Source organism: Cricetulus griseus, chromosome 2 (assembly GCF_003668045.3).
Source record: "Cricetulus griseus strain 17A/GY chromosome 2, alternate assembly CriGri-PICRH-1.0, whole genome shotgun sequence".
Lineage (NCBI taxonomy): Eukaryota > Metazoa > Chordata > Mammalia > Rodentia > Cricetidae > Cricetulus > Cricetulus griseus.
In genome coordinates, this window is record NC_048595.1 from 445,066,827 (window position 1) to 445,080,045 (window position 13,219).

The 13,219-nt window shown below is 52.1% G+C and overlaps 1 protein-coding gene across 1 annotated transcript; it reads right to left on the reverse strand.

Moving 5' to 3' along the window:
* Window positions 1-82: 82 nt before the first annotated feature.
* Window positions 83-12,860, reverse strand: Stk25 (serine/threonine kinase 25). Its single transcript, XM_027397673.2, has 12 exons — window positions 12,671-12,860; window positions 12,420-12,508; window positions 7,092-7,322; window positions 5,882-5,938; window positions 5,014-5,122; window positions 4,042-4,199; window positions 3,770-3,955; window positions 3,450-3,595; window positions 3,065-3,179; window positions 2,593-2,664; window positions 1,374-1,510; window positions 83-726 (listed from the first exon to the last, which is right to left on the reverse strand). The coding sequence occupies exons 2-12, from the start codon at window positions 12,447-12,449 to the stop codon at window positions 687-689; spliced, it is 1,281 nt and encodes a 426-aa protein (XP_027253474.1). The 5' UTR covers window positions 12,450-12,508; window positions 12,671-12,860; the 3' UTR covers window positions 83-686.
* Window positions 12,861-13,219: the final 359 nt, after the last annotated feature.

The following is a 13,219-nucleotide window of genomic DNA, read 5'->3' on the forward strand; positions in this document are numbered from 1 at the left end:
AGCAGGCCACAAGAAACTATCAGGATATATGACAACATTTGGAAGGGACGCTAAGGATACAGACACCCCCATCTGGCCAGGCTCCATCATCAGAATGTCTCCAATCCAGGTCTTTATTGAAATGATAGGGCTTTCAATGCTCTATGAAAACTAACACTGTCAGAATACTTAGCAAGTTCAATTTCTTTAAAAAGAAAAAAGAAAGGCCCAAAATACTCTGAACGATTCAGAGTACCCATGAGATCACACAGTGCCTGACCTGACACCACAAGGCAAGTTGTGACCATCTTGGACCCCTATGAGCCCCAGGACAATACATCCCTGGTGTAGGGTGAGAGCCAGAGCTGCCCAGTAGTCGCTTTCATCCTTAGTCTAGCAGCTGCAGGGGCCCGGGATTCTAGAAGGTCACACCGGCGCCTCCCAAATTGCTACCTGGTTCTTCAAGGGCTCCTGGCTGCCTGCCGCAGCTTCAGTGAGCCCAGGAGAACACGGGTGTTGAGCGGCTGCTGTGCGGGCAGCACACGATGGCGGGCCGAAGGAAGGAAACCTGGTGCGTGAAGCCTACAGGCTGGCAGGTCTTTGCAATTGTGACGCAGCACAAGAGGGCTTCCCAGTCAGTCCTTTTAGAGCTCAAAACAAAAAGCCTTCTTCTCCCTCTCTGTAAGAGCAGTGCATCAGTCCGTCGTTCAGCGGGTAGATGTCAGATGGTTCCTGCTGTGTGAGAACCTGTAAGAGAAAGGTACCATTACCATGCTGGACACGAACTTCACATGTGCAGTTCCCAGCAGCATCTCACAAGATACCGTCAGAGTTTCAGGTCCCAGGTTCAGTGCTGACTAGACCAAACCCTGCTGCTGCTGCTAAGAACCACCAGGGTGGGTCTCTTAGTGTACAGTAACAGGATCCAGAGGCTATGGGAGGAGGGACTGGTACACCTGCCTCTAACAGCCTGGGACCCCTGAGCCTGTGGAGCTGCCAAGGAAGGGCCAGTGGCTGCCCTGCATGTTCCTTCACAGACGGGAGTCAGCTCAAGGCTCCCCATCAATAGCAGGCAAGTCCTCAGCTTACAAAGTATCCATGCTGTTCCTGGGGCACAGAACCTCTAGGAAGCCACCAAGTAGAAAGGTCAGATGTCAGCTGTACACAATGCTCTGTCACTGAGCCATTTTGTGGAATTCTGTCCAAACACTGCCTGAGACTGAGTCCAACCTTCATGCATAGCTCAAAGTCTCAAGAGGCCCACTTGCCTCTCCCTCTCTAACTCCAAAGATACAATTGAGAGTGTGTGCTAACCCTGAAAGAGGAGGACCAGCTGCTCCCAAGAATGAGTCCCCTACGAGGATACCCTACCTGGGTCAGGGCACCGTGCTCACCTCTGCACACGCTCCACCAGGTGCACCATCAGCTTGTCTGAGATACCAGGACACGACTCCTCAGCCAGGCTGAAGGCATTCTCTAGCTCCTCCAGGGCCCCCACGCTCCCACCGCTCTGCTTATGCTTCTCTTTGAGCTGCAGAGAGAACAGGTACCCAACTGATATCTTACCTGAGACCCACACCAGAAGATCTACAGACCTGCGGAAGCACTTCATGTGGCCCTGCTGATGGGGACTCTCGTGGCCCTTCTCCCAAGACCCGGGTTCTCAAAAGGTCAGGACAAATGGCTTCTTAAAGACTCAAGTTCAGGAAGTCAAATCAAGTGGGCCCAGTCTGACTTAGAAATGAGTACAATGTCCCGGAGCACACGGCAAGGACATTGACGGCCCAGATCAGATGCGGAGCGTTGGTAACCGATTCTGGGACCTCAGCCCCTGATGGCACGTCTACTTTAAGGAGTCACTTTCCTGGCCCTGGGCATCACTGTCTGATGCCCATAACAGCCCTAAGTGGCTGTTTCCTACTCTGGCTAAGGACACTGCCAAATCCTACTCTGCCCACTGTGTCCATTCACCTACATCCTGTACTTCCTCTCTGGGATCTAGGTGCTGTTGTAAGCCTACACTGCATTTCTCTTTCTGTTGTTTTTGTTTTTGAGACAGGGTTTCTCTGTGTAACAGTCCTAGCTGTCCTGGAAACTTGCTCTGTAGACCAAGCTGGCCTCAAACTCACAGAGATCCGCCTGCCTCTGCCTCCCAAGTGCTAGGATTAAAGGCGTGCGCCACCACGCCCAGCTTGTTGCACTGTATCTCTGATGTTGGCTTTGACCTCCCTCAGCAGGCAACAGTGACATACGTGACCACCAAGGAATCACCTCCCTGGCCTAGGACTGACCCAACATCAGTGATTCTTTGTCTTCCTCCACAGAAGAACCACGTGGAAGTTGGACAGTACAAAACACTAGTACTGTAATGCCAGATGACTTTAGTAAAAGGGCCCTGGCCAGGTCAGTTATTCCCAGTGGGTTATGGTACAGACCTTCTCAGGAAACTGGACACACAAGCCTGTGCAGAACCAGCTGCAGCAGACCCAGAAGTCAAATAGATAAAGCCCAGGCTCAGGGCCCACGAGAACACCATACCATGGCTCTGCAGGGAGCACCTCTGAAGAACAATGCTACTACCCCACATGACCATAAGCTCAGCCCAACTCTCACCTCTCCAAAGACAGGCCGGACTAGCGTGGACAAGCACTGGGACCTTGGCTGTCTCTTGATAGGCTCAGTAGGCTGCAAGGGAGAAAGCGAGGCACTGGGTACATGGAAGAGATAAGACGATTCCTTCCCTGTCTCCTCAGTCTCTGGCTTAAGCAGGTTGACAGAGTACACACCAGAGGTCAACTCCCAAACGATAAGCCATCAGTTCTCATTAGGCCTGCACCTAAGCACCAGCAGACCCAGGCTTTGGCATGACTCCTAGCTAGCTCAATGTCCCTCTGAGCTTAGAAACCACCTGCTCTCCTGTCCTTCCCAAGCTCTTTGCCAAGACCCCAGATACTGTGTTTAAAACAGCCTAGGTCAAGGGTACTTTGGAGCTGACCTCCTCAGAGCCTGGGTACCCAGCCTGTAAGTCCACATCTGCTGCCCCAGGGGAGCTGAGGCAGTGCTCTGGCGCAGGGCATAAACAGACCTTCTGTGAGCTGTGCAGAGCAGTCCCCTTGTGCAACTTGCTATGTGGACTTGGCCGGATGGTTGGGGGAAACGTCCAGATGGGACCCTGCTCCCCATCCTCAGCCTCGCCATCACTAAAGAGAATAAAGAATCAGAAGAGCTGATTGGAGACAGGGCTGGAAGTAACCATGGTACATCTCATTTCTCTGAGTTAGCCTCTTGGCCTAGGAGGCCCCAGGCTACAGCATCTAGGTGACAGTTAAAAGGCCCTGCTCTTCAACATGCAGGTTCCCAATGTCAGTCCCCACCCTAGTAACTAGCTCCAAGCCTGCCTCTGGAGGAGACTCCTCCTGGCATCACAGCACCCAGGGAGCCCTTGAGAACAAAGAACTAAACGGCCCTACATGTCAGAATCCTCGGAACTGGACTCCTCGCCATGCCCCTCAGACTTCCAGCGCTTGTAGCGGTCAATGAGTTCAGTGAGAAAGGAGGTCTTCTTGGTGTAGCGTGTGATGAATTTGTGCTTCAGGAGCTCCTTGGCAGTGGGTCGCTGCCAGGAAGAGAGTCAGAGCTGAGTTCCACCCTCACATCAGACAAAAAGCAGGAAAGGGAGGGATGTGAAGGCTGGGCCCTGTCTCACCCCAACTAACATCCTCCCTTCATAGGCTCCCCTGAGCCCTCAGCTGCGGGGAGGGGGTGGGGGACAAGTGGGAACAAGCCTTACGAATCGTGGGTCCTTATTGAGGCAGGCCTCTACAAACTCCTTGAAGGGTTTGCTGTGGTGGCCCTCCAACGTGGGTGGGTTATTCTTGGGAATCAAGAACAGGACTCGCATAGGGTGGAGGTCAGAGTTTGGCGGCTCCCCCTTGGCCAGCTCGATGGCTGTGATGCCCAGGGACCAGATGTCAGCCTAGACAGGATGGCACACAGGACAGTTGATACATGTAATATTTTGAGCTACATGTAATGTACTCCCACCTCCCATCCAGGACTCACCTTGAAGTCATAAGCTGACTGCTTGATAACCTCAGGTGCCATCCAGAAGGGAGTACCCACAAACGTGTTCCTCTTGATTTGTGTGTCTGTGAGCTGCCCAGCCACACCGAAGTCTGCCAGCTTCACATCACCCTGCTCTGAGAGCAGCACGTTGGCAGCTGCTCAACACAGGACAGGTGGCGTCATCCTTGGCTCCTCAGCACACCCCAAGGAGCCCTGCATGCAACTCCTTGCCTAGTGATGGGATGGGATCCCTGGGGCCCTGGGGACAGCAGCAGCGATGTCTTGGACCTCAGTTTTTATCACTGCGGGCCAGTGAACCACTGCTGACAGAAGCAGGCAAGCTGGGACCTACAGGAGCATTCCTACCTTTGCCCCAGGGTTTCCCTGTTTGGCTTTTCTGACAAACCCCAACAACAGTGACATCCACATCACATCCAATCATAGTGACCTTAAATAACCAAAGAGGACAGCTGACAAGACGTCCATCACTGTGCCCACAGGGTCCCTCGCTATGACATAAAGGCTCAGCCATCCTCACCAAGTCACTTGTAGTGGGCTGGCCCAGCTTTATGAGCCCTCATCAGGACTGGACCACACAGGAGTATGGCACAAATCCACACCTGATGCTGAGTCAAGGCTCTTGGCTGTGTACTAGGTACACAACTGGTCTCCTTCACATATGTGAAGACTGAGATTAGATTAGGTAGTATGAGATTAGGAAGGTTTTGCCTAGGCTTGGGAAGTACTTCAGTAGCAGAATGTTTGCTTAGCATGCAAAATCCCCTAGGTTCCATCCTCAGTGTAGCCATTAAAAAAGGGGGTAAAAAGCAAGATGGACACACACCCCAGTTTCCAGGTGGCAGAAGGGCTCCCCACATCCCATGCCTTAGGCACCACCATCTACTGGTTGCATATGCCAATCTCTTTCTAGGTCATGCAGAACCGGCAGCCATGCCCACCCCGCAGGACCTTTGATGTCTCTGTGGATCTTGCGCTCTGAGTGCAGATAATCCAGGCCCTTCAGGATCTCCCGCAAGATGGTGGCAATGTAGGTCTCCTCCAGTGGACCAGGTTTTAGCTGAAGAAAGACATCAGGGAAGAACCTCAGTTGTAGCTACCACAGACATACCACCACAGCTCCTGAGTTCTACCAACTTCTGAGTCCTTGCAGACGGCTGGGGCCTTTGTGTTCTTAGTTCTCAAAATTTCTGCTATCAAGGATAATGGGGAAGGGGAAATGGGGTGACAGAGGCTGTTTCCAGAAAACATAAAAGCTACTTTTAGCTGGGTGGTGGTGGCTCACGCTTTTGATCCCAGCACTTAGGAGGAAGATGCAGGTGGATCTTGGAGTTTGAGGCCAGCCTCAGAGCAAGTTCCAGAACAGCCAAGGCTGTTACTACTGGCTGAAACCCCAAAAGGCAAAATACAAACCAAAAAGCTATTTTTATCTTTTCTGTTACTATAAAGATGAGAATAGGTTCTCTTAACCATGAGCCTGACCCTCTTATTTGTCTGGGGCTTCTAACTATGCCTATGCCCCCAGGCAGGTAGAGCCCAAGACCACTTTCACCATCAATCAGGGCAAGATAAAGAGTAATTTGTTTTGGGAGTTGACAATTCCTGATTAACATCTAACTCACTTAGACAGTAGACAGCCAGCCTGAAAAAGACCACAAGCCTAAGAGTTTGCAGAGCAGTGGGGCACTGAAAGACACTGCCCGCCCCCGCCAACACACACACACACACACACACACACACACACACACACACACACACACACACACACACACACACACACACACACACCAAGCTGCTCATTGCTTGTGCCTGAACTTACCAGGTCCAGTGCAGAGCCACCACCCAGGTATTCCATGATAATCCACAGCTTGGTGCTCTGGGAGCAGAGATACATGTCAGTGCCTGGGCAGCAAATGAAGGAGGCATACCCAAGTGTGCAGTCCACAGGCCAAGTTCCTCTAACTCCACCAAACGATGTCAGCTAGGGGCTCAGGCCACACAAACTATACCAGGCTAGTTCCTGCCAGGAACCCCAATAGGAAAGGGTCCTAGCTGGGCAAGGTAGTAAATGCCTATAAGCCCAGCACTTAGGAGATCAGAAGTTCAAGGTCAGATTGGGCAAGGAGACCAAGTGTTTTTCAAAGGGGGGGAAGGGATAAAGAGATGGCTTGGCAGTAAGAGCACTTGATGCTCTTTCAATTCCCAACACCAGCAGCATGCGGCTCCTGTTCCGGGGACATCCACCAACCTCTTCTGGCCTCCTCAGGCACGCACGTGTACACGCGCACGCACGCGACACATATAGGTAAAAATAATAATAAATTAATATTTTTAAAAAGAAGGGCCAAGCCAAGCATGGTGGCACATGCCTTTAATCCCAGCACTCGAGTGGCAGGTGGCTGAGTTCCAGGACAAACAACTACACAATGAGACCCTGTCTTAAAAACAAAATAACACACACACAAAACCAAACAAAAAAAGGAAGCATACACCTTAATTCCAGCACTTAGAGACATAGGCAGATCTTTTGTGAGTTCAAGGCCAGGCTGGTCTGCAGAGACCCTGTCCAGAGGAAGGGGCAGGAGAAAAGGTCTTACTGACCACCCAGCTACCATACCTCTGGTACAGGCACTTGGTGGACAGACCAAGTGCCCAGAGCAGTCACTAAGTCTTTTTCAATAGCCCAAGTGCCCTCCTGGCAGACCTCCACAGTACTGCCAGCAGGGACCCCTTAGACTGTACCTAACAGCACCCACAGATAAGACAGCTGGGTCACTATGACCACTTTAGAGCCACCTGACTCTTGTAGATTGTACTTCTCAAAAGAACAGACTTTTTTGTGAAGCTGAGCTTTGGGGTAAAGGGGAGCCTCTTTGCCCTTCCAGAGGGATCCCCATGTGCCCAGCAGTGCCTTTCTCTGCTCTCCTCTACCTTGGGTACATAGTAACTCCTCTGGAAACAGGACAAACCCTGGCACAGAGCCTTCAGTGCCCCCCCACTCCCATAGATGCCCCCTCTCCTGGCAGCACCTTCAGGTAGGAGCCGAAGTAGCGGGTGATGTAAGGGCTGTCACACTGGCTGAGCACAGTGATCTCCTGCTGGATGTCCTCAATCTCATCCTCTGCCTCTTCCAGGTCAATGATCTTGATGGCCACCACCTCCTTGGTTTGGTTGTCGATGCCTTTGTACACCTCCCCAAACGAGCCCTTGCCAATGCGGTCAAGCTTGGTGAAGAGTTCCTCTGGGTCCACACGAGAATTCTACATAAGCCAGAAGGGACAGAATGCTGAGACAACACCCACTAGAGGAAATACTAGAAGAGGGCTGACTGCTGACTGAGGGTCTGGGCCACTGCAAGGAGCTAAAGAGAACTCACCTCAATCCTTTTCTGGCTTCTTTATCCCTTGTCCAGAAAACCTAAATGTAACTCTCCACTCTCCAAGTGACACTATATTCAATAGACTTGATACAGTGAATCAAAGTATCTGTAGACTCAACTCAAATGTATATTTAGAATCAAATGTATTAGCAATACCACATCTCAAAGTGCCTTCTTCAGTTGTCTAACAGAGAGCCAGGCCAAGACCTATCAGGAATGACAGGTAGGAGTATGTGCGTGCCAGAGGGTACTGTAAAACTCATTTTACTATAAATCTAAAACTGTTCTAAAAAAAAAAAACAACAAAGTAATGGACTGGAAAGATGGCTTGGTGGCCAAGAGCACACACTGGTCTTACAGTGTGTGCTCACTGCTACAACCTTAGCTCCAGGGGATCTGAGGTCTCTGGCCTTGGAGAACACCTGCACTCACATGTGCATAGCCCCAGTAATTTAAAAGTAAAATTCATCCAGGCATGGCGCATGCCTTTAGTCACAGCACTCAGGAGGCAGAGGCAGGCAGATCTCTGAGTTCAAGACCAGCCTGATTTACAGAGCTAGTTCCAGAATTCCAGATAGTCAGAACTGTTAAACAAAGAAACTCTGTCTCAAAAAATCAAAAACAAAACGAGAGATTAAAATTTAGCAAAGCTAACTTATGTTTTCCATACTTAAAGTGCCTCTCTATTCTCAAATTAGTCCTCTAGCCAGCTACATTCTCATACCAGTACTGAGTTGAACACTTTCTCAGATGTTTAATTCTAGATACTAAACACAGAAGCATTTGTACCTAATATAAGTCTCTGGGAGTTACTTGGGACCTTAATGTGGTGGCGGGCGGAACTCAGATGGCCTGGTGGAAAGCGTCCACATGGCAGCAGGACTCAGGCAGCTGGGCGTAAAGATTTATCATTACAAGCTACCCTAGACAGCCCTCAGATTTAACTAGGATCTTATCATTGCTGAACCGATCATGTTGAAGATGAGCCAGGATGGCAAAGGTGTGTGCTCTGTCCAAACCACGCTAGGTTTTGAATCAGGGCTGCCTCCAGAGAGGAAAGAAGCAGAAGAGCCTCTCCCAGGGCCACCACTGAATGTCCCTACTGTGCTACCTGGCAGACTGGAAAAGAACATGTTCTCCATACCACTGGCCACGCTGGCACAAGACCTCAAAGGGGAATGCTGAGTCTCATCCAGGTTTTCAACCATGCTAAGTTTCACCTCCATTAGGAGATGGTCACCCCAAAAGGATGTCCCCCAAACAGTATTTTGGTGCCTGTTAAAAGGAACCCAAATCAGGCGGGTAAGATGGTTCTTCTGGTAGAGGCACTTGCTACCAAGACTAACAACCTGAGTTTGGTTCCCTAGACCACATGGTGGAAGAGAACTGACTCCCAAAGCTGTCCAGTGACAACACACATGCCATGGTACACACACGGAGAGGTGTTGTTTTGTTTTTAAGGGGGGGACCATGGAAATAACTCAGTGGCAGAGCACTTGCCTAGCATGCCCAAGGCCTGGAATTCAGCTCCCAAATGGGGGGGTGGGAGGCCGAGACACAAAAAGGCAAAACCACACTTATTTACAACTGTCTAAGTACTGATGCGCAAATCCCTCTGCTTAGGGAAGAGCCTGTCCTAGGTGTTTACCATGTTTCTAAGAAGCCTGTCCTCCAAAACTGACATAGCTGCCTGATTCCCTGAAGCCTAACTGCCCCAGCTTCTTCTCTGCAAGCAAAGCAACTGGTTTCAGACCCCATCTGAGACAAAATTGCCAACTAGCTACATTCTTAAGGTTTTTAACCGTGAAAGAAGTAAAGGGAAGAGACAGAGGACCACACTCCCCAGCCCTCGACAAGCCAAGAACTGCAGAACAAGATGAGGTGAGCAGAGAGAAGTTCGGGGAAGAACTCCAGGCACAAGGGCAGTGTCTTAACACAGAAGTCACCTAACCCCTCTAAGCAAAGCTGCCTCCAAGAGGCCCGAGTGTGTGCCACAGTGCCATGCCTGGCCCAGAGCAGGCACTCTGAGCAGACTAGCTGTGGTGTCCGTATGTGCTCTGGTTTGGCCAGGGGGCTAGAGAGATGGCTCGGTAGTTAAGAGCACATGGGTTTGGTTCCCAACAGCCCACGTGATCTCAAGCACTTCCCACATGTGATGCACACATGCATACATGCATATACTCACACATACACGTAAAGTAAATAAACCTATTTTTTTTTTTAAAGAAGATGACGACAACAAAAAAGAAAAAGGAAGGAAGGAAAAGAAAAAGACCAAGACCAGATGGCTCAGTGGGTAAAAGCACTTGTCACCAAACCTAACAACCTGGGTTTGATCCCTGGACCACATGGAAGGAGGAAACCAATTTCCATAAGTGGTCTTCTAATATTTACACTGTGGTACATACATACCTACCCATCCAAAAATAAATGTAATCATTAGAACTGGCAGCCAAATCCTAAGACCAGTTCTCACTGAGCAGCAGTAGATGCTTGGAGCAGAACTGCAGCCTGAAGTCCTGAAAGGCCACGCTGAGATTTGGCCAGACAGATAAAGCTGAGTGCTGAGGTCCCTTAGGCTGCACTGGCCAGGGAGTAGTGTTTGCCCCCAGGCTCTCCTGATTAATCCCATGTTCAAGTGTAAAGCCAAGAAAAATTCTCTCAAGTGTGGCTGATAAGTCAGATAGCTCCGTGGTTTCAGACTGACACTGGGCCCAAGCCGGATCAGAAGTACACACCCCAGGCCATGCACTCTCAGCACACTCATGGCTGTAGGGATCACCAATAAAGGTGGAAAGATCAGTACAAAAATTCTCAGTCTTCTGCCACTTCCTGTCTGGGCACTAACCACTTGATCCCTGCTCCAAGCCAGTCCTGAAAGCCAGGTGCAGGATAAAGTCAATATAGCAGACCTTTTTCTGCCTGTTTCTGCTCTAAGAGGCCCCCAAACACTTCCTCAAACCCTCCTCCTGCCACTTAGTCCCCACTGTTTCCCAGCTGCTACAGTTCCACCCATGTGTAGTTTTTGAGACACCCTGAGAGCCATCTCAGACTCCAGGAGGTCTAGCTGATGACTTGAGGTTATAAAGTCTTATTTATCACTGGTTCCTCCAGTGGCTGCTAAAGCAGCCTAAGAACACCTGGAAGATGCAGAATCATGCATGACCCAGGACCACCGTCCCTCTGATTCTCAGGGGCCCCTTTTCCCATACCTCAGACTCAAACACCATGTCATCTCACACTGCTCAGCCATACTGAGAATCCTAGAGTCTCGACTGATTGACCACAGCAGCCCAAGAAGGGTCTCCTCAGGCCAGGCATTCATTCAGCACTGCCTCAGAGAAGGAGAAAACAGCAGACCCCAAAGCTAGAGTTCTAGGTTTTCTGCAAGGAAGGGGGGGGGACCTCACTCTTCAAAGTCCATGTGTTTTGGATACCTACAACTGTGGACCAGCCAGCCTTAGCAGAAACAGTACACAGACAGGAAGCTTCCTGGCATAGTTCTGACTCTTTATTTACATCATGGAAGCATCCTTACGCCCAATCCCAGCTGGTCAAAGACAGCGAGGCAGCATCCTGATCTGGCTGGCTCAGCTTTCTCTTCTGGACAGGATGCGCTATAAACCGCTCAGGCCATTTAACTGGCTCTGTGCAGTTGAGACCCATACCTTCCATCCACTCCCATAGAACCTCTTGCATATCTGCAAACATGCCTGCTATGTGTTACCACCACCCCCAAAAAACCCAAAAAACCAAGAGGAGCAACCCAACACTCATCCTCAACTACCACCACACTGTGCTTGTCAGTAACCATCTGGGCCTTCCACAGATGGACCTGGCCAAGTGACGGGTAATCTAAGGCAGAAACGCAGGCTATGGAGTGAAGTAGAACCAGAGAGGGGCAGTTTCATAGCACACCATGACAGCCATGTTGGGAGAAAACAGCACTACAAAGCTTTTGTGTTACTTTCAGAAGCCAAGTATGTCCAGACTAGACACAGGCCCCTAAAAAGACAAAGAGGCACTTTCTGTCTTTGAGAAAGGTCCCCTAGCCATCATCCCTCTACTCCTTCACAGTTCACGGCTCCAATTTGTCATCCTGGAACCCACAGGAGCTAAGCCTCTTAAAAATAAACTAGAAGCAGATTTTTCTCTCGGTATGTTATATAATTAGAGGCAAAATGTCAAAAAAAAAAAACCATATTCAAAATGTGTTAGCTTAATTCAGCATCAGTTAGCAAGTCGGGGATCCCATCTGTTGACAGCTGGGCCAAAAGCCCTACCCCAACAGCTGTGAGTAGTCTTCCAGGCTGGTTCGGCTTCCTCCAAGGAGTCCTGCCTCCAGTTCCTGCTCACAAGCAGCGGACGGACGCGCTTCCTGTCTGCACACCCAGTTCTCAAGGATGCAGGGGAAAGAGGGGGGGCTGCACTGTCCTCAGGAGCTGATTCCCTCGCTGTGCAACTGTCAAGCCTAAGCCTAACCAAGACGAGCCCTTAAAAAGCAAATCCCACAGCTAAAGCTTAAGAAAATCAGACACCAAGGCAGTCTGCTCCTAACGGGGGAGAGAGACACACACAGAGAGAGACAGAGACACGGGGGATGGGGCGAGAAGGGGTCCAGAGAGCAAATCCCCGAGCCCTGGAACCCTACGCCGCCTCATCCTCCACGCCGTGTGGTTTCCGTGTTGGGATTACATCCCGTTAGCCAGGGGGGAAAAAGTCCATCTTCGGGAGGCGCTCCGAGCCGGGGTCAAGCAGGTTCCGCCAGGGCAGCCTCCTGCACCTGTCCACACCAGCTCCTGAGCAGAGGGGCCCCGTGGGTCCCGTCCTCCGCCGACCGGCGATGGCTCGGCCACACAGGCCACGGCGACCCGGGCCGCAGACGACCCGCCCCCGGGCGCACGGCCCCCGCCCCGCTCCGCTCCCCCACCGCGAACGGCCGCCGAGCCAGGCAGGGCCCGCCGACGCCCACACTCACCTGGTTCCCGAAGCCCCGGAGGTGAGCCATGTCCTCGCTGACGTGTCCGATCCGGGTAGCCTCTCCGCCCGCTCGCCCGCCTCAAGCACCTGCGAGAAACCGCAGGCCGCGGGATCAACAGCAGCCGGGGACCGGCGGCTCCGCGGAGTCCCCCCACCCGCGCCCTCGCGTCCCGCGCCCAGGGCCCGACCCGCCCTCAGGGCGTGCCCGGCCTCCCCAGCAGCCAGGCGCGGCCCGCTGGCAGCGCCCACCTCCGGGAGGCTCCATCCCGGTCTCCCGGCCCGCTTCGCAGTCCCCACGGCGGCTCGCACCGCAGTTGGGTCGCCCGGAACGCCCAGGCCTCCCAGTCCGTGAGGTGGAGGGAGCGGCCGTGAGCGGGGTGTCGTGGCGAGCGCGAGGCTCTGTGGGACTAGGAGTCCCACCGCCCGCCGGGTACCCCGCGCCCGCGAACTTGAGACTACAAGTCCCAGCTGGCTGCGCGGCAGGATGCGGACTCGCGCAGATGCTCTGAGGCCCTGAGGGTGCCAGACTACAAGTCCCAGCAGACCGTGCGGTGGGGGTGGGTCGTTGTGAGGTACAGGCACATCACAGATCGGATTGGAACCTTGAGTTGGGGGGGGGGGGGCGCTGACCCTCCTGTTAGACCCCTCGGTGTGCCTGGTGCAGCGCGTGCGCAGTTGCCATGAAGCTTTCCAGGCCTTTCCAACCTTCTCGCTTTCCCCGAGCTGTTTACCAAGCCTCGAGGCCAAGACTGAACCCACGTTACCCTGGTCCTGGTGCTCCAGCTTTAACCACAGTGG